The sequence below is a fragment of the Gallus gallus genome, chromosome 4 (assembly GCF_016699485.2).
Source record: "Gallus gallus isolate bGalGal1 chromosome 4, bGalGal1.mat.broiler.GRCg7b, whole genome shotgun sequence".
In the NCBI taxonomy this organism is placed as follows: Eukaryota; Metazoa; Chordata; class Aves; order Galliformes; family Phasianidae; genus Gallus; species Gallus gallus.
In genome coordinates, this window is record NC_052535.1 from 31,186,808 (window position 1) to 31,213,516 (window position 26,709).

The 26,709-nt window shown below is 37.9% G+C and overlaps 1 protein-coding gene across 10 annotated transcripts in view; it reads right to left on the reverse strand.

Moving 5' to 3' along the window:
* Positions 1–26,709, reverse strand: part of TTC29 (tetratricopeptide repeat domain 29) — a 238,501-nt gene that overhangs the window by 28,383 nt on the left and 183,409 nt on the right. For 9 of the 10 annotated variants that reach the window (XM_040700300.2, XM_046940595.1, XM_040700311.2 and 6 more), the window contains 2 exons: positions 22,205–22,328; positions 19,255–19,486 (listed from right to left, as the gene is read on the reverse strand). In XM_040700300.2, the coding sequence (XP_040556234.1) occupies positions 19,255–19,486; positions 22,205–22,328 (356 nt within the window). Of the gene's footprint in view, positions 1–19,254; positions 19,487–21,157; positions 21,327–22,204; positions 22,329–26,709 lie in introns of those variants that run through there. The other variant, XR_005859936.2, reaches the window with a different exon arrangement.

A 26,709-nucleotide genomic window follows, 5' to 3' on the forward strand; every position in this document is an offset into this window, starting at 1 on the left:
TTACCGCATTCTTTCTATAGTTTGTCTGCATACATCATAGAGTACGATAACCAGAACTGCTGCTATAAGTTGAGACCTTACCAGTATTGAGTAGGATTACATCAGGAGTCATCAGCTTTCATACCCTCGTAAGAGGTTTGCAGTTGTTAAAACAAACTGACATTTGGTTCTGGCTCAGTTTGGGATTTAGTGCCAGACTATTTTTGTTGCTTGTTTCTTTCCTCCACATCAAAATTGGCACTTACTCCTTGTTATAACTACGCACTAGATGGTTCTTGTTTATATACACACACACACATTAAGAACATTACAACACGTCTCTCAGTTTGTCGAGATCCTTTTGAACTGCAATCCATGAACCTGAATACTTATGTTCCTTCCCTGATTTGTGTGATCTGCAGAAGTAATAAGCCTACTCTCTATTCCGGTCTCCAGATAAGGAAAGAAAATTCTGTGTAGCACAGGCTTGGATCCCTGTAAAAGCACACGCTAAACAGACATATTTTAACAGCAATTACTAAGTTATTTTTATAGTCTGTTTGCTTTTGGAAAAAAAATCATTATTCACCCACTTGATAGTATTCATGTAGCCCACACTTCCTTACTTATTTATGAGCGCGGCTTATTTTAGGTGAAAAATTTCAGACAGGCTGTGGCTTTTATATATACTTCTGCTTCTTAACTCCTTTGCCCAGAAGCCTTGTTAATTGTTTTGGCTTGACACTATTTGTTTTTGAGAAATCCATTTTGCTTGCCACATGTTCCCTTGTATTCTCTTAGGTATCTATAAAACATTGGATTGTGCGCTCCAGTATTTTTCCAAGGCAGGACTTTAAGCTGACCTGTCTAAAATGCCTTTGCTCCTCCTCTTTCCCTGTCTTTTTCCACTACTCTGGAACCTGACCTGACCTCCACGAGTTTTCAAAAATGGCAAAATGGCTTTAAGAACGTCCCTGCCAGCTATTTAAGTGTAGGACAAAGCTTCTCAGGGCCATCTGATTTGAAGACCCAGCTCCTCCAGGTACTCCCTAGCCTACTTTCTCCTGTTCTATCCCCAGATCTCTCTCTTTCGTGGCTGAGATAAACTCTGGTTGCGACATGATCCCAGCTGACCCTTTCAGTGAAGATTAAAGAAAAATAAAAAAAAGCATTAAAGCACATTGACCTCCTCTAGGTCATCTATTAGGAGTTTCTCCCCTCTGCTGTAAAGCAAACTAATACTCTCCCCGATCTTCCTCTGGCTAATAATGCTCTAACAGTTTGTTATCCTTGATGTCCCTTGCTAACTGCATCTCAGAACACAAGTCTTTTATTCTCTGCTACATGTTTTACTTTTTCCATCACGCTGTAGTCTGTGTGATTTTAAAGAAAGCCCAACATGGGTATTCCGGTACATGAAAGGAGATTTTCTTCTTAGCTGCAACTAACATATGCACTTCTGCATGAAAAATGTCATACTGTTATCAATTTTTCAGTATTAGCAGAAACAGAGGTATCATATAAACAAAGCTTTAATCATTTATTGATTGGTGCTTTAACATTATCTGACTCCGCAAAAATCACAACTAGATGACTAGAACCTCTCCTGAATATCACTGTTCTATTAACATTAGACGTTGCAACGCTGCTGATTTTGTATACTTGAGTTTAGGGGTGAAAGTAGGTGTTAAGAAGCAAATTAACCGGAAAGAAAACGTTATCAAAATTAAACATGTCAGCACTGGGCTTTCAAGGCGTGTTTCTTGGTGGAGCTATTGAGAGGTGGGTGTAACTGAAACAGTTCCCCCAGGGCCTGGCAACAGCGAGGGCACTGTCTGGGCTCTGCGGTTTCAGAAAGCACGAGAGAGAAAGGGGAGGGAAGACTCAGGAAGGGGGATAAGAGGGAAATGTTATGAAGGGAGATGACTGCCATAGCAAGTGAGAATAAGAGAGAGGGAGAGGACAAATATTTTGCTACCTTCAGGGCCTGAAAGAGCTCCTGGTACCTCCGTCCTTCAAATGTGAAATTTATTACTTAAGTCCCAGAAATTACTTTTTTTTCTTCTCCAAAATATGTGTGAAAGAAGTCAATAAGCAGGAATGAAGCAGAAAAAGAAAAAAACAAAACACCACAACCCAGCAGCAACAAAACAATAGGCTATAGCCCTTTAAAGCTTATTTAAATGTTTCAGCTGAACTGCTTCTGGTATTGGAGTCTACTACTGATCCTTACCAGAGTGAAACTATTCCTACTGTCAGGGGTAAAAATTGCAAATGTGTTTCCTATTTATGCCTGTATCAAAACAAACTGGATCAATTTTTCTGCACTGTTCATGGATGTAATATGAAATGATGAAGAAAAGGTTTCAGAAGAGATCATTTCTGTTTATCTGAAGTTAACAAATTAATAATTTGCAAACCAGCCAGAAAGCAACCTTGAAATGCCTCTGGTCATCAGTTGTTGCAAGAAAGAAAAAAGAAAATGCAAAAAGAAAACCAGGGGTTACATTTTACAATCAAGAAAAGACCAGCTTCTGCATAGAAGAAATGTTTGTTTTATACTCTGCATAGATGCTGTTCAAGCAAAATTCTCAGTATATTAATACAAACTGTCTGAAAATATTCAACATGATTTTACGAGACCAGCAAAAACAAAACAAAGGGAAGCGTGACGTTTGTGGGCTTTTTCCTCCAGCACAGCCATGCAAGCTGAGCTGGGAAACCGTGATGGAAATATTAGAGCTGTTGTGCCTGAAAAAACGCAGTGATCATTTCATTCTTTCTGTCTTTTAATGCTCCAGGGTTTTGGAGACGAATAGGAGCAATAAGTTCACTTTGCAGAATTAATGCTGTAATTCTTTATCATAAGAGCAGAGCATTACCTCAATCTGATTTTTCTACAAAATGGTTCAAAGTCTATTTTTAATGATGGCCCTAATTTGTTAACACCTTTTAAATTATTAATCCCCTTTATATTCAAGTAGTTATTGCATGTCATAACAATGTATCTATGCAGGGAAATTTAATAGTATTTTCTGCATGTCAAGAAAAGGCTTGTTCTGCAAAATGCTATTAAAACTGATAATGAGCTAAATATTTGCCATAGCAAACAGTGAAATTACTATATCAATCAACTTTGGGTTCTCTTATTCAATAAACAAAATTTAACCTATTAACTTTGCCTAATTTTAGGCAGCAAAATGCTTGTTTTCAGGCATATCTTGCCTTTGACTTCATATCTTTATCATCTGATAACTACATTTTCCTGGCCAATTAAGCCATTGCTCTGAATCAGATGCAGTAATATAAGCATTCTACTCGGTCTTGAATGCAACTGTATTACTAAACCCTGAATGCGATTTTCACTGAGCAAACTTAGACCACGTTTTAAGGCACACATATATCGCGGTGTTTCCAAAGACTCCTTTCACATTACAGAAAAAGGAAGAAAAAAAGAAAAAAAGAAAAAAGAAAAAATCCAAGGGATTTTTAAGAAAGTCAAAGAGTAAAATACAACCTTGTGTTACACATCTCCAACTCTTCAAATTTCGGTCTGTGTGGCAGGGTGCGTTTGTGTTAATATTTTAAGAAAATAACTTCAAAACTATAAAAACTACACGCTAACATCACGACCGACAGGCACAGGGGGGAAAACATCCTCTCTCACGAGCATTTAAGAGAGGCATCTGAATGCTGAGTGAATGCCTAACATCCGATTCAGCGAGAAAAGAGGCTCCGTCTCTGCAGAGCACGTGAGATGAACCGGTTTAGGGCGTAAGAGGAGCCTCGCCTCAGCAGTCTGCTGTTGTGAGGTGCTCCTGCCCACGCCTAAGTAGCTAAATACTCCGGCTCCCCTGCTTTTGTCACAGCAAACCGCTGTGTGATCAAGAGGGAGCAAAGCGCACCCTCTAGAGGTTGAAGGAAACCCCGGGCACGGCTGCAAGTCGCCAGCACCTCGGCCCCCCAACCGGGGCTGCGTGTGGCCCCAAATCACCTCTTGCAAACAAAACGATGAGCGACGGTCACGAGACATAAATTAAATCCACCAGTTTTGCACTGGGGTCTCGATGGTAAAACGCCAGCAAGGAACGCTCCCTTCTTATATTTTATGTCCCGCTGCACCTTGCTGCTGCTAAAGCATGCGAGAAAGAATCCTCATTAAATTTAACTAAGGGCAAGAATACTAATAGGCTATTTTTTGTCTGCATAAATTGCACGAAGAGTTGACTTAGAAGTACCAAAATTACTCACAGAACAATGCTGTCACAAGTTAATTCTCTTACACTTGGCTCTCCAATAACGTACTCTGTTATTTAAGAAATATTTCTCTATTAAAGAGCTTCTTATTCCTAATGATTAATAGAACTGGTGGTTTTTAAAAGGGTACTAAGGAGTGGCCATAGCCGTGTGTAACACCCTAAGCTCTTTCATGAGTTTCTCTAGTTCTCAAGGTAGACCTCATTCTCATGCACAAGACTGCAATTGCTATGTGAATAAAAAGAACTTACATTTTATGTGAATAAAAAACTGCACTTGGTGTAACCAAGGCTGAGTACACAGCAGGAATGTGTGTGTAAAAACAATTAAATGATAGCAGCAATTACTCCACCAGGGAACATAGCAAAACTGGGAAATTCTGAATTACCTTAAGGTTAAATGAAAAAGAATCTCTCATTTGCAGGAGGACTGCTGTTGAAAGTTCAGTAACAGTCCCACTGGTGCTGCAGAGACATGCAACATGTAAAAAAACTGCCATTAGAGGCTACAGGTTTCAGTTTAAATGCATTCTGAAGGCGCTCATCACAGTCTCATCAATTTCTGTTCACAACACGACTAAGACGACAGGAAAATGAGAATGAAAGAGTGACGTTGTAAAAGAGGAGCGTCACTCGCTTCTGTCACACAACACCAACGCAGAGAAGTACACCATGGAAAGCACATCGTACAGAGATACACACCACCAGCCAGCCAACCCAACCGTGTGAGGCAGCTGTAATGAACGAGCCAGTGGCAACCACAGCGGACTGTTCTTTGGGCCAACCTCCTATGTGATTTTATTTGTTAACAGTGACTTGATAATCATACTTTCAGCATATAAAAGGCTAATTTCTCTAGTCTGAGATCTTAACAATACAGTATATAGAAAAGCAAACACAAAAGAACCTACTGGGTCTCAAGTAGATAAGAGAACTGGGCAATTGCCACATATATGCTATTTTTTTTTTCTGGTGCAGCCTGGTGAGCTGCAGAGAAATCAGTCAATAAAGACAGACTTGGAATAAGGAAAGAACTATGCAGATTCAGGAAGAATCCAGAGTGAACTTTGTGGAAAACAAAATAAAAACATTAAAAACAAACAAACAAACAAAAAAACAAACAAAAAAACCCCACCCAAACCCAAGACTTCAATAACCATCAGTTATCCATTTTGAAAATGTGACCTGGAATTTAATATATGGAATGAAAACCAAAGTTTCGCCTAATTCTTGCAGCAGATGTTTCAACTCCTTAATGTGGTAGAAACACAATTAAAACATTACTGCTGGAAGGAAGGAAACTATTCTCATTTTATTTTTATTTTTTATTTTAAACCATGAAACTGTAGAGCACAGTCCTTCAGTCTCCGAAATAATGATCACTTCAGAAGCTCCTAAACTCTCATCTTATTCACAGAGACTGATTCCCAGGTGTATAGGAAATCTCTGCCTAGTTTAAGTAAAATGTAACAGTCTTCTTGATCAGACCACGAAGTTTTGAGACCACTGTAATTACAAGGTCAGGAAAACAGACATTTTCCCCTTAACTAAATGCAAGTGTTTATGTCAGATATTAGCAGGTCCCATATGTTTATCCTTGGATACAACCATTTGAAAATGTGTGAGTATTCAGTGCCTCTCTAGCCATAATGACGATGAGAACTTGACCACAAAGGTCAGGTTTCCAGAAATCAATAATGGACAACGTGTCTCATTCTGAGTGACAATAGACAAAGTTTATAGACAATTTTCTTCTTTTCATCAGGAACAACCCTCTCCAAACACACACGGTAGCATCTCACAGTAAAAATAAACAACACAACAGTGTGCATCTCTGCAGCTCTTGGTGTACATATAAGGAGGGGAAAAAAAAAACCATCATTTTCTCAAGAGAGAGACCATCCATCAGTCTGGAGCAGAATGAGGTGACTGAGATTGGCTGAAGAAAATCAAGCAGACATCTATCTCAGGTGGAGTGAAAGAACACGTTAAAGATCAACTAACTGCCTGGCTACAGTTACTTCCACAGAATACTCCTTCTGCTCAACTATGATGAAGGCTTTTTTCTAAAGCAATGTCTCCTAGAGAGGAATGCTTGCTGGACGCAGTTTGAGTGGGTTTATTGATGCTTTGATCTATCTGAAGATTGATGCTTTTTATACTCTACTGTCGTCCCTTAGATATAACTTCTTCAGAGGACACAAATATAGATAGCCTGAGACATTATTCACAAGAGTTTTATGCAAACAGTAGCCTTGCCAGCTTCTAGAAGCTTCTCTGTAGGATGCAGTAGTTTACTAACGGAAGCATTCACGGTTAAATCTCAGCATTAGAAAATGGAAGTGATTTTTAGAAAAGAATTTGACTTGAGAACCTGGAGCTAGGGAACTGATGTAGATGAGGATACTAGAAGGGCTTCAAGGCCAGAAAAAAAGTCAAAAAACCCTAAATTGCCATAAGAAGAGGAAAAAAAAAATACCACAGGTTGATGAGAAGGAAATAAAAGCATTTGATAAGGGCTCAAAAAACGATCCATTTGGCCTGCAAATACGTTTTGTTTTCTCTTTACAAAAGAGGCAAAATGGGACACAGTACAGTCTTATGAGAATCAAGAGCCGTGAAGGCACACAGCAGTACCGTCACTTTAATTAATTAAGGATATGGATTTAATTACTGAACTCTGAACCTGGACAAAATCAGTATCTTGCTCCTGAAGTATCTAAACACAGGGTAGGAAAAATAAAAGACTGTTCAGATCTCATATCTGGGGCTTTAGAAGAAACATCTTCAATCATAAGAAAGTATCTAAAGCACTTCTTTTTAGTTCAGTTACATCTCTGGCAAGAGATGAAATACGAGTGGATTAACTCAACAAGATGAATTCAGAAATTTGGCCGCTTTTCTGCTTTAGGAACTTCTTTAAAAGGAAGAGTCCTGAATTATGTAAGAGACGTTGAATAACAAAGTTTCCCAGCACTTAGTGAGACCATCTGAGAATAAGCAGCATCCCATTCCCTCTGCATCCGTTGATTTCTTGCTGGTGAAACCCCTCTTCTTCCCATTCTTTTGGAATGGGCAGCTGTCTACTGATTACTGTGCTCAGATGACTGATATGGACTAGTCCTATTGGGTAATAGGACTGGAAAATACATAAAAAGAAAACAGGATCCTTGCATCTGCCTTCTCCCAACAGCCATGCTTGTAAAAAGGAACTATGTTCTTTCATATCTAATCAAATATCTTGAGTTTGTAACCCTAACAGACTTTTCAGAAATCACCACAATTTTTTTTCTAATCCCCAGCACATCAGAAAATTCTTTTTTTCAAGGTAACTGCAAAGCTAGAGGGAATAAATTTAATGTTCTTTCTGGATAGAACAGATACTGAGTTTGAAACCGAAAAAAATATACATATATTTGTGCAGAGGCATTCTACTTTTTTTTTTTTTTCCTTTTCCTGTATCATTTTACCCTTTGTAACTGATTGCTTGTGAACACTGTGTAAAGTTCCTCACTAGGTATTTTCTAAGGACAGGCAAGACAAACTTCTCTTGGATATGAAAAATACAGTTCCTCCTGCTTAGGGCTGGAGTAGATGACTGCTTAACATCCCTTCCATTACTGTTTTCTATGATCCTGTGTTTATTGTTCTGGCTCATTAAATTCCACAGTTCTGGAAGTGACTAGAAGTGATACTGCCAAGGTGATTTGGGTATCCTCAAATTAACCCCACAGGCTTTGGCACTGAGAAATGGAAAGACAGCCAACTGCTCTTTGCATTTTCCCCTGCCTGCCTCTTGATCCTACCAACTGGCATCCTGTCAAAGTAAGACTGAACTTGTAAATCTCTGTGTTTAAATGAATCAAAGTCCCATCATTATGTTAGAACCAAATAATTTAATGAATATTATACCTATGTAGAAACTGAGTGTAGCTTTGATTGTCCTATCCAAATATGTCTAGAGTAACTAAAACCATTGTCCCATCAGTACATCATATTCAACCCTCACGTTCTGGGTATTTACATATTCACAAGAGGTTTAGGTTACAGCTTTCTCCATCAGAAGATTATTTTTTCCACTTTATAGACCCTTCTGAGGACAAATCTTTTGCTAAAATTGTCATTAACGCACATTAAAAGAAAGCTAGAGATCACACACAAAGAGGTAGTAGAAAGGTGTTTGATAATATATGATAACAAATAAATTGAGTGAAAATTAATGGTAATTATATTAATAGATGTAAATGAAAATATTATAATACAGCTGGAATCAGACAACGAAGTAGTAGTCTCCTTACTTGGCTCACAGTTCCAAAGGAAGCAACACATTTGCTTCTGTACCATCCTTACCACCTGGACTCAGCTTTAACTGCCCTTGCTCAGGTACAGATAAACTGTTAGACGGTAAGAGTTCCAAACAGTAGGCTAAGGCCACACTATGTACTACTGTGCTCTGAGTCAGTACAAACTGTGTTTTAAAATAAAATCATTAAAAGAAAATTAATATATATACACACACACATATAGTCTTAGGACGTGTAGTCTACAAAACAAAATTAACCAAAAAATCCTACTCACCAGTAAAAGAAAACCAACAGCAACCACCAAAAAACACCACACAAAACAAACCAACCGATCAAACAACAACAAACAACCTTTTAAATGCTGATCAAAGCCTAGGGCTGCCTCAGAACCTTCCGGAAAACGGAACCCGGTGAGAGGAATTGATGTGGGCACATTTTGTTGCAGCCCACAACAATGTACACCTATCTATCTATACATCTACAGAATATAAATACATACATACACACAGGTGTGCATGTGTGTATGTATGTATATTCTGTAGATGCAACCAAGGATAAGAGTTCAAAAATTCGTGGAAAAATCTAGATGCCTGGGTGCAAACCACCTAGATTTCTTACTTAAACGGGGGGAAATAATCTGAGAACAACACTTATTCTCTCTTCAGTCAAAGGCTAAAAGGGATTCATCGCTGACTTCGTCCACTTGCCAATTGTTGACAGCTGTCAATACAGGGATTTGATTTCTTTATCCAAGCATCACAAACACTACATTAGGATCTTCAGAGAGAGATCGTGACTGTGAGAGCTGCAGTTTCACTGCCCCAACTCAATTACTGCATTCTTGAACTGCAATGTATTCATTTGCGGGCACTGGGGCAGCCAGTGGGAGGGTATTGATTGGAGTATAATGTCATGTGTAGCAGCGAGAGTAAGATGAAAAGTGTTTTCTGCTTAATGGCTGGTATTAAGTAGGTGGGAACGGCTTCTAATTAGCCAACAATTGCCGTGTTTCCCAGTTTCCCTCCTTTCCCTCCTCCTGTCGGTCACCAGCTGCCAATCTCCCTCTCCTTTTCCCTTTTTGTGTGGAGTTCATTGCACACTGCAGTGAAAGCCTTTGTTTAAAAAAGAGGGCTCCCAGGGTCTCATCTGCCAGGGTACAGCTTGCTGCCTGCGATGAGTAGCAACTGTCAGTTTATTTTATCTCAACCTTTTCATCATTCTGCTGAAACTGGTCGAGTGAAACCACCTGAGAGACCTGAGGATTCAGTACCTACAAGTCATTAGCCAGGACTGCTCAGTCTCTCCCCACACAGCAAGTCAACTGAACACTGCTTAAAATGTAGTCCACTTTAACCCCGTATTTTCCTACGGATGCATTAGAACTCTGTGCAGCTTCCTGATTTTGAAGTCCAAGATTGTTCCTTAAGCACGATACAAGCATGACCAGCAAGTAATTTAATTTTCTGTGCTTCTCAGCAAAAATGCTCAGGGATCATTGTTCAGAAATACAAAATGTAATATGCTAAATTCCACTTATTAGAATACCTTGAATCTGAACCTCCTTCTTACCCAAACCAAGTTACGTCCCCCCTTACGAATGTCATACTCAGCAACTCTTCCAATTATTTGAACCCCTGCTTACCTAAAAGTGTTGATAATGTATCAGATAAAAGGGGCAGATTCCTCTCTCAGTTACATCTGATAGTTATATTGTGTAAATCCCCAAAAAATCATTAAAAACAAAGTATGCAGAAGAATTATTTTGTTTTGGATCAAAACCAAATCAAATTTACATAAATGACTTTCCAAAGTTATTAGTCTGAACAATCTTCCTCTGGTGATCACAGCTAACCTGTTGCAGTCATTACTGGAAGTTTTAATACAGCAACCAAAGTGTTGCTTTTCCCCATGTAAACAATGAGCCCTTTCAAAGTGTGCAAGAGATCATAAGAACATACAATCGATTATTTTCTAATCTTTCAGTTGATTTCCTAACATTCAAAATAATCAGTGTTTCATCTGAATTCTTTTCTGGCTGCAGCATAATCATACATACTTGAATAGATAGCAACAAAATAAACTATTTTTTTTTTTAATATATTTATAGTCTTTATTCTTACTCTCAAAACTAAGAGTACCAGTGAGGGTAAGGTCAATTCTGGAGAATGATTCATCTCAACACTGAAACACTCTGAAGTCAAAGAACAAGGCTCCACATGACCCTAAAGTGACATTTTCCACTAGGAGAAAAGGCACAAGGAAAAGAACAAGTTGCAAGTGCTTCACTCAGGATAAGAAATCAATGGATAGCTCAGAACTACCAACACTATGCAGTAGGCATTCCTCTTCCCCCCTGGTTTTGATCAAGTAAAACATGGATATTCATTGGCAATTACTACTGGGGACTCAGTACTCAGACTCCTTGGATACACAAAAGAATCATGGCAAGGCCACTATACAAAATATTAGTCCTACATTTTTCAGGTTCCATTTTATATCAGCAATGAGTTGAATGCACAGTACTGCTACTTAGAAGCTCCCGTGAGATGTGCAGACATAGACGGCTAGATGTCTAAGCAGAACTCACTGTATTCATAGGATTTGTAAATAGCAGGCAGTATGAATTACACCTCAAAAAAAAAAAAAAAAAAGATATGGTTGGAGTATCTCCTTTCATAGATATTATATTTAGCATATAAATAAGCACAAGGTTTAGATAAGACAGGTGCTGGTCACTAACTGTTCCCATTTCAAAACCTATTGCAGAAGATTAATTCCCCATATGAGGTGATGCTAGCTACATTATGTCTGATGAACATCCATAGCAACTACACTTCTCAATTATGTCACACATTTTAGGAAAAATGATTTTTATTAAAACATTGTAGCAACCATGGAAAAATATGAAAAAAATGTTGATTCAAAACAATCTTGCATTGGCCTACCGTAATCAATTACTCCCATACTTACTAATATCAGTATTATAAAATAGTAGCAACTATTGTGTCCAAAGTGATGTGCTTCAGTGACACGCTACAGAAAACACAGTACAATTACTTTACTCTGTTGCAAGACTTATATGAATATTTAAATGGGAATATTCTGTATTATTGAATGCTTAACTGAGTAAAGAGAAACAGGTGGATGAACCTGGGGGAATGGTCATCTACTTTAGCATTCCTTTGGATCTTTAAGCTAATTAATCACTTAGTTGTACACTTAAATGTAGCCAATTCATTTGCATAGGAGACTAAAATCTCTTTATGGGCTATTTTGACCCTTCGTTGTTTTCTATTAACTAACGTACTAAGATGCTCAATATGAAGTGTGATTCTTTCCAAAGCAATCTCAGATCATAAAGTAATAAAAATACAAAGCACGAAGAAAAGTGCCAAAATAGTAAGTATGGGAAAACTGACACACCACTCTTAAACAAATCTATTGATTCTGCAGGAAGCTCAAGAGAGAGATACCTTATAAGGTACAGATTGAGATGCTGGCTACTGAGTATAGAGCTAACTGACTCATGTTCCTTAAACATTGACTGCAAACACACACAAAATTGGGGTTCAGAATGAAGGTGAGGAGCAAAAAGGGAGAAAGATTTACAATATAGAAGTAGAGAATAGGAGAGAGAACAAAGGAGAAATAGGGCGCAGAACTGACAGGGAAGGAGGAGAGATGAAAGGAGAAGAATTGCTTTAGAAACTATTCACACACAAAAAAAAAATAAAAAAAATATTCCTGATGATTACAGAAAAGAAAAAATAGAGGTGGATTTGTAGGCAAAAGAAGTACTCTTTCGTAAATCCATTAATTGTGGATGTACATTTTACTTTATTGAATAGACTGGCTTATTCTAAAAGTAAATCGTTTTCAATCTTATCTTCAGGTCACAGTCTTACTGAAAAAGCTGTTTGTTACTTAAATATAGGATGAACACAAAAGGATATGCCTAAGCAGGGAAAGCCGTCTTAGGGGAAAACAAACAAATAAACAAGCAAACAAAAAAACCCCACCAAAACAAAACAAAGAAAAAGAAGCAGAAAAGGAAGCTGTCTTCAGAGACCAAGGAGAAGGAAGGTGTTTGATACACTAACTGTGACACCTGAGATGACCTAAGGATTCTCTTGCAGAAAATATGCACTGAGTACAGTTTCTTTGTCTTGGCTTTGATTTTGTGTCCAGAGATTGCTGAGAGCTTTTGATAAGGATGGGTTTCCAGCAGAGAACCTTTTCATGTTGGCCTGAGGTCAGCCTCTGTTGGTGTGTTTGCAGATAGCACCAATAAGAGGTTCTTCATAAAGTCTAAATGACAACAATCTTCTCAATATTTAACAAAAAATGTGAAAGTCTGCTCTTTGGTCCTTTCTGAGGATCAATTTTCCCTTCTGAGAACAAGAACATAAAGTCAGCAGAGACATCTCTGTTCACAAGTGCTGTAAAGGACTGGGGCCTGTGACGGCACTTGTGGAGAAGCAGAAGCCCAAGGGACACATCAAAGTATACCAACCAGTTATTCCTCCTTGGCCCTGTATCTAGCTGGGGACTGCCAGAGCACTGCAGTTGCCATCTACTCTGCTTCATGATTCTTCTCTCTGTAAGTACATTTCTTACTTTCTGAACTGCAGGCAAATCTAAAAGTTCTAGGTATATCCAAATCGAGGATATCTCCAGAACTGATTTAATGTGGCTGGGTAAGAGCTGCCACTTCTTTTGCACCACTGAAGTGTTCCACAGGATCAAAACAGAGCTGAGCTTCTGTCCTGAGGATTTTCACTTTTTATATTGGTAAGGAACTCAATTTTTGAGTGGAGTACTGTGCAGCTACATTAGTTCAGTGCATAAAGCTACACTAACGGATCTGACCATATATAGTAGTTTCAACACCACTTTCAGTATTTTTTTTCCATAGGAAATAACAATCCTCCTTATTTAGAGAACCATTTTCTGCTGATCTAGAAAGCTTGCCTCAGAAAACACAGCTGGATGCCAACAACATTTAACACAAGGATGCCTCTAACATAAATGCATGGTGAAGATTTAGATGTTTCCATAGAAAGGATCAGATAGCAGAAGAATTCAAAAGAGACATCCAAATTCTGCTCTGGTTGAGATGCTTTTATGTAAGTGTAGATGACAAGGATGCATACAGTCACATCAGACAGAACGATAGTGAATTTTTTAAGTTACACACCACTCAGTCGTGCAACAGCTGCCAACTCTCAGCAAAGACCACGAAGACATTGCTCCAAACACTAACATATTCTGTGAACCCTCTTCTGAAGTCTGGTACTGCTCATCCACAGACCTGGACTAGGTCCAATCCTCTGTGAAAATTACCAGTTATTGAAGGCAGTGTTTATAAAGAAATCACAGAAACCATAGAGTGCCTTAATATAGAACACAATAATACTGACTTGCAGTGTTAGCCTGCATTTCTAACCACAGTATTTTTCCAGAAGTGAGTGTATCATTGTGTTTGATAACTTGCACAGCACTGTGCAGAAGGAATCCCCTGATTTCCTGTAGGGGACGCTGATGTGTCTGAGCCACTTCTGAAGCACACATAATAAGATCTGAGCCTTTGCATCTCTGGCACAAGGACAGGTTTGGAGTCTGTGCTTGGTCGCATGCTTCCTTTCCATTACTTAAAAATCACAGTTCCTATTTAAAAATCTGAACAAGTATAACTCCTTTCATGCATGTTCAGCTGAAGTTTCTGAGGAAACATCAAAATCCGTCCCTAAAATCCTTTCTGTTTTTCTTTATTTTGGTCATGCTAACAATATGTGCTGAGCAACTAAATAAGCTCTCTATTCCTGCAACTCTGTATTGACATAAATCATAAGCATGCGGGCCATGAAGCAGAGCCCACTAGGGATTCCAGTTCCAGGGTCCTGCAGAGCAAGTGCATGACTGTGACAGAGGGACAGAGATAACCAGACAGTCATCAGAAGGCACAGGCATCTACATTATGTTCAAAATGAGAATCTGAATCGATTCCGTCTTCTTTATGGCAGTGAATAGGAAGAAAATTGTGGTTTGGTCCGTTCAAAGTCAGTCTAGCTTCTTCACTGACAGCATGTATACTTAATTATCTTTTCTCAATAAGTTAGTTACAAAACCCACTAATGTACTACTAAGTGGAAACGTCGTATGAAAACTCATTAAGAGTGCAGGTTAATTCAGTCACCTCACAGGCTTATATATCTGCCTTCTGTAAATGTAACCTACAGAACTGCACATATAAATACTCATACAGTATGCAATAAACGAGCCATGTGACAAAAGACAAGCAAAGAGTGAGTACGAGGGAGTACAAGCATGTGCACAATTCTGGGAGTTCCACATCAGTACCAGAATATGCCACAGTCTATGGCAGAGCTTCAGACTTGGAATATGCAGTGAAAGGAATCTCCTATCACAAGCCTCTACCTTTTCATTGACATCATATAAGAACAGTTTTAAGGATACACATCTATATAAGGTATGAAGACTTGTCATTTTTGTACTTTAGAAAAGATATGGTGCACTTCCCTTTCTCTTAAATGTTCTCATATCAACAAACCTGCTACCACTGATGAACATATACTAGATAGACAAAGTACAATTTATTATGCACGCTACTTTAGGAAATCAAAACCATTTTTCATTAGGAAATTCAAGTATTAATGGAGGGAAGCCAGGATTTGCAATGTTAGAGGTATTCCTGGAATTAGTGTACTTCAGAAAGAAGAGATAGTAAAACAAAAAAAGCATATATATATATATTTTTTTTACATTATAGCAGACTGTTCTACTGCTGGACAATATTGTCACAATGGCCCATAAATTACATGGCGGTGGTATAAGTTACAGTAGAGAAATTTTAACAGAATTTGTTTAGTTCAATCTTTCATCTTACATCTCACTTCTGATTTTACGACCCTTTAGGGATAATCCTTTATTAATGACGGTTGAAGTCACAGATAAGCGCAATCTAAAATTAATCTGGCAAGGTCTCCATTCTTCACCAAGTTAATTTTATTTCAGCCACATCTTTTAAGAATGTGAATAGATAGGATGACAATTTGACTTTTTACATGACAAAAAGGACCCGTGCGTATTATAGAATGTACTATTTCTTACATCTGTGAGAGCGGGAGAAAGAATATTAAGGGACTACTTATTTGGGAGTATGGAAGAAAGCTCATTTTGTTGCATTTTCTAAGCTATAGTTTTAGCTGTGCATGCATTTTAAATCACACTGAAGGCAGCTCAGGTGTAGAACGCTAGGAATAGTTCAGATCACGTTGAAAAATGGAAGCGTTAATGGGACAAGATAATTCTATTGACCACAAGACTTTGCAATTGATGGTGGAGGTGAGACAATCATTTGTGCTGTGAATGTGCATTAACAAAACAAACAAACAAAACCATACTAACAAAATGAAACGAAAACAACATAGAAAATCCTATGGTAAAACATGTTAATTTCGTGAAGCTGCATTTTCTAAAAATCAATACATGTAAATACAAATTTTGGTTGAAAACACATAACGTTTCTCAAGAAAACAAAAGAATTTTTAGTTTGAGGAAAATAAAATACTTGAACTTTAATCCTACTCTTAAAAATGCCTATGTGATTTTCAGCTTCCAAGGTCTCTTGCTGAAGCCCAGACGCAATGACCTGGATCAGGAGTTGCCATACTCACAGAAAACTCAATTTCTGAGCAGCATTACATGCTGCTCAATTAATCAATACCCAAAATTTGATCCAAAATTTTCATGCCTTCAAATTCTGTAAGTATTCCACTTCCTTTCAGAAGACAAGTCAGGAGATTGTTTATGGAAAGGCCTGAGAAACACTTTCTCCTCAGACAACACCGTGACTTCCTTTTTTAGGCTTTAACATGGAGTCACAAGAATTTTTACCTCCTGATTCTGGTGATAATTATTTCATATACTTTTGACAAAACAAAGGTAAAATAAAAACCAAGCAAAACATTTGTTCTTGCAGTGGCATTCCACAGTGGCATAAACACTTACAAGTGAAGTCAGGTGACTGAATCAAATACAGCAGACAGAAACACATTCACCTTTGCATTTACGAGCAGTTTTCTAGCAGTCATATCCCTTTTTTCCATGACAACTTTGGCCAAAACATCCATTTTATTAATTTACTCAATTTACTTCAACATTTGTTAGGGTTTCTTCCTGCTTGGTTATTGAAATGATTGATTCAGAAAATACGCCTTTGCTGAAAGATGGAAGGTATCTGGCAGTATCTTGAATTTTAATGTTATTGTTCCTCCAGCAGCCTAAGTATTTCTTTTGCTTAAGACTATAGAAACTACTTTTTTTCTATGACCAAAAAAAAAAAAAAAAAAAAAAAAGTCCAGTCAGATCAGTTAGAAATGAAAACTTATTACCTTCCTTCTTCCTTTCATTAAATTCCCCTGCGGATTAAGAGCTACCACTATATCTTGTCTTGAGCAGTTTTATCCTCAAAAAGACTGAGAAAAATCTAGCCGATTATCAATGCTGAGCTGTTTGAAAGAGCAAGAAATACTGTTCTATTATCGCAGCAGGAATTTCCAAAGCAGTAAGTTCATCACAGGATGAGCAGACATTCTGCTGGAAGACAGAATAAAGGCTTTACCTGGAACTCAAAGCTGGTGAATCCTAATGCTGAAAAGGTGCCAGCTCGTGTTTTGCCAGAGAAAAATATTAACAATGTAATGCCAGCACTGACTAGAGATTTGGCACACAAAACATGAAGAGTGTTACAGATTGTGCTGACAGTGTGACACTGTGTTTTCCTGGATGTAATCTGGGTATCTCGAGAGTAAGCTTGGAGCACTAATGAGAAAAATGATATTGAACTGGAAGAGCTGTTAAATATGCAGTAGCCACAGGGTTCCTGGAGTTTACTGGAACTAAAATGAAAATTGTAATGCCATCAATAACACTGTAAACTAGGTAGAAATGCTGAAGGTAGAGAATCTCAGCAGGCAAAGCTTGTTTCTGCTACCATGCTTGCCAGGACATAAACAGCTTCTCCAATAACTCTCTTTTTATCCCCGAAGTCTTGTTAAAGAGGAGCAAGAAACTTGAGCTTAAAGGAACACATGCATTTCAGGATATAAATGAACATCACAACTGGCTAGAGAAAATTGTGTAAAAGATGATTGGGAAACCTTGTAGGTGAAAGAAGTAAAGGACATGCTAAGGAGACAAAAGATTGCTCTATTTCTTCAGGTCTCCACTTTTTATTTTGTGCTGTTGACACTGCTGACTGTTGTTGGCAGTGTATCTCTTTACTGCAGATACAGCTGATGATCCTCATACGAATCACATGCAAAGTTGCTCAACATTGAGTTCCTTCACCATCTCTGCTGACATTCTGGTCACCTTCACTACATTCTGCACTGAAGGTCTAAAAATTCACCTCTTTACAGGAGACATGAACAAGTTAACTCTGCCAGCTAACAAAATTTGTTTCTGATAATGCTGGGTATTCACTTATCAAGGAAAGAAAACCATAAATATAGAAAAACGGCCATTGAAAAAGACATTTATTGTCATTAAGGAGGAACTGCCCTGTTAGCATCACTAGAAAACTAAACAGTTCTTATCTCTTCTGCATGTTGATGAATGTCCTTGCCTCATAGTTGTCCTGTTTCCAGCATCTGATGACCTGACACCTATGAAACTGCGAATTACCAGGCTACTAACCATTTATTCTCCATATACCATTAAATACCAAAGCTATTCTTAACTTTTCCTATTCTGTGAAAGAAAAAAAATACAGGCAAAAATGACAGAGAATCACTTCTCTGTTTTTGAGAATATGAGAATGGAGGGAATTCTAGGCACAGTACCTAAGAACAGTAACTCTTAACTCTGGATCTCCAAACTTCCATTGCAAGTGAGTATTATGATTTTGCCCTGGCAGATGTCTCTTCCCACTTTACTCCAGATTCACAAACATACAGAGAAGAAAATTTCAAACAAGAGTAGATTTCTCTCTTTCTTTCTCACTGCAATACAGTTTACTTCTATCAGTAAACGGGTAAGAGATAATTCAGTTTGTCTTGTATTTACATGTAATATAGGGCGGGAAGAAAAAGACAATGAAAATTTTGCCAGTGAAGGAAGAGGTCTGCTCCACACAAAGTTCTCCCCTCTTCTGTATCTGAGGCAATGAAATACAGTGGACAAATCACAGAATTTTTCCTCCTCTCCACAACGTTGCTTACATACTAGGATAACAAAAATTAAACAGAAAGCTCTTCTGAATTCATTACAATGTTCACGATGTTAAGCAGAATATAGTTCTTACTTCAGATAACAGGAAATTTATTTTTGGATGCATCTCAAGAATTGACTGCAAATTAAGATTTTTTTCATGTTAAGTTTAAAATCATGGCATTTGACTAAACTTAGAGACCAGCTTACTCAGAGCTGTGACGTTTTGGAAAAAACAGCACTGAAAAAGTTAACTTCCATAGCAACTACTACTCTCTGTTTCTCTCTGCTATATTGTCTTTAAACCTATTTAATTCTGTTTTTAAAATAAGCACACAAAGGAGAAAATCTAACCTTCATTCAGCACAAGGATAATCCAATAGAGTTAAACACAAGAAATAATTTAATAAAACTCTCCAAGAAAAATGACTTAACCATTGAGGACAATACAGCACTAATGCGCTTCGTAACCAACGTCTTACCGACTGTGAGAGGGTCAGTGCACATGTCACTTCTGTTCTCCTTCCATGCCAGCAAATACTTGAGGCTGATGGGATCTTCTGCTGCTATATGGCTGTTGAACACCACCATCAGTTTATGAGCCCTTGCAATGCCACAATAAGTCCTTGTTTCATTAGCTAAGGACAAATTATTTGAAGTGTTTGCTGCCTCAAAAGCCTGAGTGAAATATTCAAGAGCTTTGTCATAATTCCCCTAGCAAAGAAAAAAAAGAATAAAAACAATTGTAAAAACCACTTGCAGTCACCTGTATATTACCTTGTTATTAGAACCTGCTCCTCTTGCACCTGAGAGATTTCGCAGCTGAGAGGCCAACTCACAGAATGACTCATGGCACAGTATTAAGAAAATCACTCCCCCTTGCAGTTTCCTAGCATTTAAAATACAGAAAAGAATGCTCATTTCTTTATCGGGAACTGGATCATTTTTAGTTGCCTAGGTAGTATTTTGAACATGCAAATCACTGTATCAGTGTGAAGTATTAATACCAATTTCAGGCAGGCCAATTAGGAATTATCACCACTGTTTCACTGTCATACCTGCAGGAAGAAAAGTCCTAATTTACCACTGGGATAATAAATTTTAGAAAAGAAATATTTTAAATGGGGGAAAATAAAACGAGGCTAATGAAACGGTGGACACAAAGCAATGGAAAGAACAGAAATGAAAGCCTACAGATTTATGGGAGGAAAAGGTTGTATGCACAAAGACAGGAATATTCCTAATCAAACAAAAAGAGAAATAGTAAGAAGGAAATATATGTCAACCGTTACTAAATCCAAGGATTTTATCTGTTTATCTGAACCATACAGAAACCCAAAACTCATTAATCCAAACTATAGCAGATAATACAAGGGCTGCTCCAAAAATAATGCCTTCTATTTTATTATGTTGGCTCAGAACATCAGAGGCAGCTGCTGGTGGGATGGTAGTAGATGTTGAACCTTCCCACCAATATTTGATTCCATGCTGTTGCTGTGTGACACGTGGCAGCAGAGGGGCAGTCTGACAAAATGGCGTCTGACATGAAAATGCTTATGAAGCAAAGGTGCGTCACTGAATTCCTCCATGTGGAAATAAATGGCACCCACTAATATTCATCTACATTTGCTCAACGTTGATAGTGACCAAACAGTGGATGTATGCACAGTGGAGTGGTGGGTGATGTGTTTCAACAGAGGTGACAGATTTGAAAGATGGCCATATGTGCTTTGCTGAGAGTTGGATGCAGGCTCCTTGTTCATCACTGGTGAAAACACATAACTAATGGTGGTGACTATTTTGAAAAACAGTGTTTTGCAGCTGAGAATTTCCTCTATCCAATAGCGCTATTTTGCTCTTTATATCTGTTTCCATTTCCATGGAAATAAAACAGAAGGCATTACTTTCAGAGTGACCTACGTACATTGAGAAGAGTTAGAAAAGTATAAAAACTATTTTTTTTTAAATGTAAAGTTTAGAAAGAAAACTGAACTTTCTGACCAAGCAGGAATGAAGAAAATAGTAAATGAATGTAATTATATAGAAAAAGATATGTTATTTGTAATGATAGCTCTCTCCCCTCAGTGGATCACTTGTGGTGGAAATCTTGACCTCAGGCCTGCAAAGAAGGAAGTTAGATATTTTTTCTGAGAAAAATAAACCAAAAAAGAAGTCAACTAACAAGACAAATTAAAAAAAAAATCTTGGGAGCAAGTCATTATATACATCTTCTACCTGATATTGAAAGAACTAGTTCTGGCTATTGCCAGAGCTAGACAAATTATGTCTACTATTCAAATTAGTTATAGCTGGCCTGCTCCATGGAAGGTGCCTTCCAGCTCTCCAGTTTGTAAGAATTCTGCTGCCTTGACGGTACAAACTGACCTGACTGAAATCATGTTTGGAGATGTCTTGTCCTGTCACTCACTACTTGTTATAGTAAGATTGGAATTCCCTTCTGCATTCTAGAGACCAGAAGTACAGACTACTTTCATACTTGTTGATCTTGATACTGCTTGTGGGGATCAAAATTTGTATGACTGCTAAAGGTTGTCTGAAACGTACAAAAAAGGAAGGAAAGAAGGAAGATAAATTCCTGCTTAAATACAACAGGACAACAAAATTAGGCATATCAGCACCCAGTAATGAATAAAGAACAATCTACCTGTTGAAAGAATTTCTGCCAAAAGTTAGGCAACAGAAAAACTTAAGAGCTAGAAAGTGTGATGTATACCGCATATGCCTCTGTACCTACATATATACAAGCTGAAAACTTCAGCATTTTACCAGTAACACGTAAGGTGCTGTTCAGAAATATCCAGCATGATTTAGAAAGGGTGTTCAGTGAAAGTGTTTCCTAATTTCTGCATTGTCCAGCCTGATGAGCAAATTCAGAGACTGGCACATGGCTGAGAAATAAGGCACCTCAAAAGACCTTAGGGACCCCAATAAAGGGAATTCTTTGTTGCCCTTAGCTTAGCACTCTATGGCACTGCCTATCCTCTGCTTAAAACAGGCCAAATCGGAGCCATTGGGTTGGATGGAACATAAAGAATTGAAAGCCCTTGTACTATCGATACTGCCCTTTGGCAAAATATTTGCTGCACTCATTTCATAAATTTGGCTGAGAAAATGTAAAGAAGAAATCAAGCTAAGATTAGAAACTGCATATTAATATGCAATATAATATATATTCATATTTTAAAAGCATGACTTCTAATGTATAATAAAATTTCATTTGTGTTAACTGATGGCTCTTTAAGAGCGTGTACAGCCCCAACTGTGATTCGGATCTGTAATTTTCACAGCATTGAAAGGTTCTTATGATCTGAACTTGGACTTTTCATTTACCCATTCTAGAACTATACCTCATGTATTAAATATGGTGTGAAATGTTCACCTTACCCAAAACTTAAGGCATACTTTACTTACTCTTGCATTGTAAATGTTCCCGATCAACACACATGCATCCACCACGCTTTGGCTTAGATTAGCATTCTCAGCAACCTTCTTAAACTCTTCCAAGTATGTAAGACTTTCAGCCACTTTTCCCTGACTGAAGCAAAGGACAAGGGAAAGAATTAAATATCCACCCAGATGGTGCCTCCACATGCTGAGGATCTGTCCCCCTGTTCCACTCTGAATTTACGTTATGATGACTCATCTGCTTTGTGGTAAAACATACTGTAGATGGTTGCTTCGATGCTTCCTGTACCAAAACCAATGAGACCGGTCCACACAGACCATCTGAAGATGGAATCAGATCATTTTGAGTAAAATAAAAAACAAAACAAAACAAAACACAAACTTCTTTAGAAAACTGTGCCCTATTTTAAGGACAGTAGTTAAAATGCTGTTGATGATTTTGCAGGGTTTTTAGAATTTCCATTTATTAAAATCCTATTTTTTTTTTTCCAACTGAGCAGTTGATAGTATTTTCAAAACAAGTGGACCTCACATCCCAACATGGGGAGAAAGCAGGAATGTTAGCTTGCCAGTAAGGCTTTTCCTTGCCACTTCTTGCTATACAACTCTGGTGATAAAGCAGCAGCTTTATAATGGTGCTGTCTCTTAATTCTAGGGATGACTTTTTGTGAGTGTAACACTGCACTTTGGCTGGGTGGATCAAAGGTTGCTGGAGACACGCAGGCAAACCTATAAACTGTGAATTGCAGGTGTCACCTCCAAATCCCAGTGAGATCAGAGCAACCTGAGGTCACAGCTGAATCTAAGTTGAAAATTGGCTAATGTAGATTGGCAATAACACTTGCAGATTTCCATGGTTGTTTTTTTTTTTTTTTTTCCCTTCCCCCCCCCCAATAAAGCCAGTCATATTAACAACATCAGATCTCTACCATATGGTTACAAGGTATAATAGACATCTAGGTTTGCTTGTGCGTAAGGCACTATGCTCTTTTTCCCTTCAAGGCTGAAGTGTTACTGCAGCTGACCTCAATATTAGCCATGAACTTGAGCCACTAATCTAGGAGTACAGCATGTTAAATGTCAAGCTACCAAGCAAGACAGAAAATGCCACCTCTTAATTAAGAAACTCACAGAAACAGAAATTTCTGTAAGTGATAAAGAACTATGATTTATTTTCTATTTTAAAACACCTTCAAGTTATATTCCTGCCATAAGTGACTGACTAGGTTTCATCTATATTTTGGCTTTTACTGCAAACCACATTAGTGATATGTGCTTTCAAAATCCAGCACAAGCCTGCAATTTTCTGCCTTATAAAACAGAGTAATTATAATAGGGTAGGGTCTTCCACTGGACAGGGAACACCGTAAAGCATCACAGCAAATTTACAATCTTTCAGTGATCTCCATGTGACTGAAAAGGGCCAGACTCCTACAAAAGGATGCTAAAACAACAGAAACTAACATGCTTGAAATGTTCATGTATATACTTTAACGTGAAGTTTAGTTGTCAGTCAGAAAAGCTGAATTTAATACAATTTTCTAATTTAAGTATTTTAATGAGAACATTAAACATATTGTACTAAAAACATATGCCAAATGTCAAAAGATTACTAAATTTTAGACTTAGAAACCTCTTTTTTAACCTATGTTTTTTCCAAAGAAGAGAAAATCAAGTGTATCTCAACAGAAATCCAGCATATGATTTATATAAGTTAAAGGACAAGGTTAAAGTGTTAGACAAATATTAATTCCAGTTTTTCTAGTTTTCTATATGCAGTGCACAGGTGCAACTTGAAGAGCATATTATATGATACAATCATTAAATCCATTCAACCAGACCTTTGAGAGTTAAAAACATATATTCTGAGGAAAAGGACTCCTCGGTCCAAGGAATGAGAATGAAACAGTGCAGAATATTTGTGTATCAAGGTGATTCCAGTTTCCAATTGGGAAAACAGGACTGTTAACACCCACATCCCCTGACAACTGTCCAATTATGTATATCACACTTGGCCTACTGTTTGCAGTAGAAGTAATCAATAAAGGATGTGGTTGAGTGAACATAGATTTTGGTTGAACCAATGCATGAAAACTTAATCATTTACTCAGAGTGGAGAAATCAAATAGAGCAGGGATGAAACAGCCACTGAGGGGTTTGTTGATTGTGCCACCAAGTTTGTGGGCTAGAGGCTGAAAGTAATAAAGCAAATGGAATCAGTGACAGGAGAAAATGTAAAAAGGTTTTCCTAATTTCATGAATTAATAGAAATGTTTTGATGTATTTTTGGTCATTTTTTATATTTCACATAAAAACCTATGCTCCGTGTATAGAAAATATAAAAATTGATAGGGCATATAATATCTTGCAAGCAAGCAGAAATCAATTTGACACATACCAGAAAGATGGTTCTCAGTGTTAGAACTTCACTTATGCCAACTAGCAGCAAGTTGGTACAGTCAACAATTTTTTGAAGGAAGTACTTTTAAAAGTGCTACAGCTTGAGGTATTTTAAGTATGCTAGAAGGATTACCGAAACACTTTATCCTGCACATGACCTGATTACATGATAAACAGTCTTTCTCGTTCAAAGACCTAATATTTTATAGTTCCTTCAAAAATCGACATGTTATTTTTTACAGCCATATACTTTCTCTCTCCTTAGACATCACCTTCCTAAATGCATGAAATGCAATTTCCTAAAGATATAGTCATTCATGATCCCACAGAACAGTTATGATGACTTCAGCAGAAGAGATTACATATCTACAGCAACTCATTTTCCAGTTTCATGCTAAAATGCCCTATGAGATTTTTACTCCTATTAGACTTTTATGAAAATATGCACCTTTTATAGGATTGCTCATGTGATTGAATTGGATGTATAAATCATGCGTCCACAAGAAGTCATTACCATGGTGGACACTGGCAGAATAAGTCAAGAACATGATGCTATTATGTCAGATATTTCCCTGGAAAATGACATGCCTAAATGCAGATGATAAAGATTTTCTGTTTCCTGCGGTCTGTGGAAACAACTCTAGCAAAGATTTCAAAAAAATTTCCAAAGGTATTGACAATTTCTGAGCCATAAGGGAGGGCTCTGCCACTTTCTCCAATATGTCACAAGGCTTTCAGTACAGATTCTCACAGACATTAAGATTATAATGCACTGTTACAGAAGCTAGTGAAATACAGTCATCTCTCTTTTTTTTTTTTTTTAAAGGCATTATCCATCAAGTATAAAATGATTTGCACAAGTCTAGTCAGGTAAGGCTAAAACAACCCCACAAAACAGATAGTGATCAAGTTGAGTCTCAAGACTGCTAGGAACAGTAATTATTCATGCATTCATCCAATATTTTCTAAATTTACCAGACGTTGACTAGTTCGCTATATCAAGCAAATATCCAAAAGTTCAGTATGACAGTAAACAGAAACTTGCATTTTTTCTAAATTAAAAATTTAATAGCCTCTCTTTACATTAGCTTTTTCTACATAACATTGCACTGTTATTCCATGCCTTCTCCTCCAAATACTAAGGAGGAACAAGCAGAACTGAACCAGCCCAAACTTTTTGTATGAAAAGTACTGCTGTTGAGTTTTGAATAGTAGGTTTGTCTGAAATATCATCTGTCATCCTGGTTTACAGAAATTTTTCTATTAGGGAGCAACACATAGCAAAAATGCATTTAAACAGAAGGACTTGCTTAAGACAAAGATCACAGAGCCGCAGAATAGTTAAGGGTTGGAAGAAATGGATATCAAGTCCATCTGCCTGGCTCAGAACAGGGTCAAACAGAAGAAGATTGTGTCCTGGGGGTTTTGAATAATTTGTGAAGGTTGTTTTGATCCAACAACCCTTCTAGACCACCTGTTTCAGCATTCATCCTCACGATAAATTTTTTCGTGTGTGTTTAAGTGGACTCTCATGTATTTCAGTTTGTGATCGTTGCCTTCTGTCCCGTCAGTGAGTACCACTGAGAAAAGCCTGGCTCTGTCTTCTTTACTGCTGCCTGCGAGATACCAATTAGATCCTGTCTGAGCCTTCTCTTCCATGGGCTGAAGCATTCCAGATCTCTCAGCCTCTCCTCCCAGGACAGATGCTCCAGTCCATCATCTTTACAACCTTTTGCTGGACTTGGTCCACTGTGCTCATGTCTCTCTTGCACTGAGAGATGGATCTCCTGAGGTGACCTCATCAGTGCTGAGTAGAGGTGCAGGATCACGTCCCTTGACCTACTGGCAATGCTCTGTGTAATGCAGGTTGTTTTTGCCATGATTTGACATTGCTGGCTTCTGGGGCTACTTGGGTCATGGTCTTTTGTTCACAAGAAAACCCGGGTTATTCTCTGCCAAGCTCCTAACCCTCCAGTCAGTCCACAGCCTGTACTGGTGCCTGGGTTCCTTCCAGGGTACAGGACTTTGCTTTTCCCTCTCCTGAGCTCCCATTAACTCTTTCTGCAGAGAGGCTAGGTCCCTTTGAAGGGCAGCACAACCATGTACCTTGT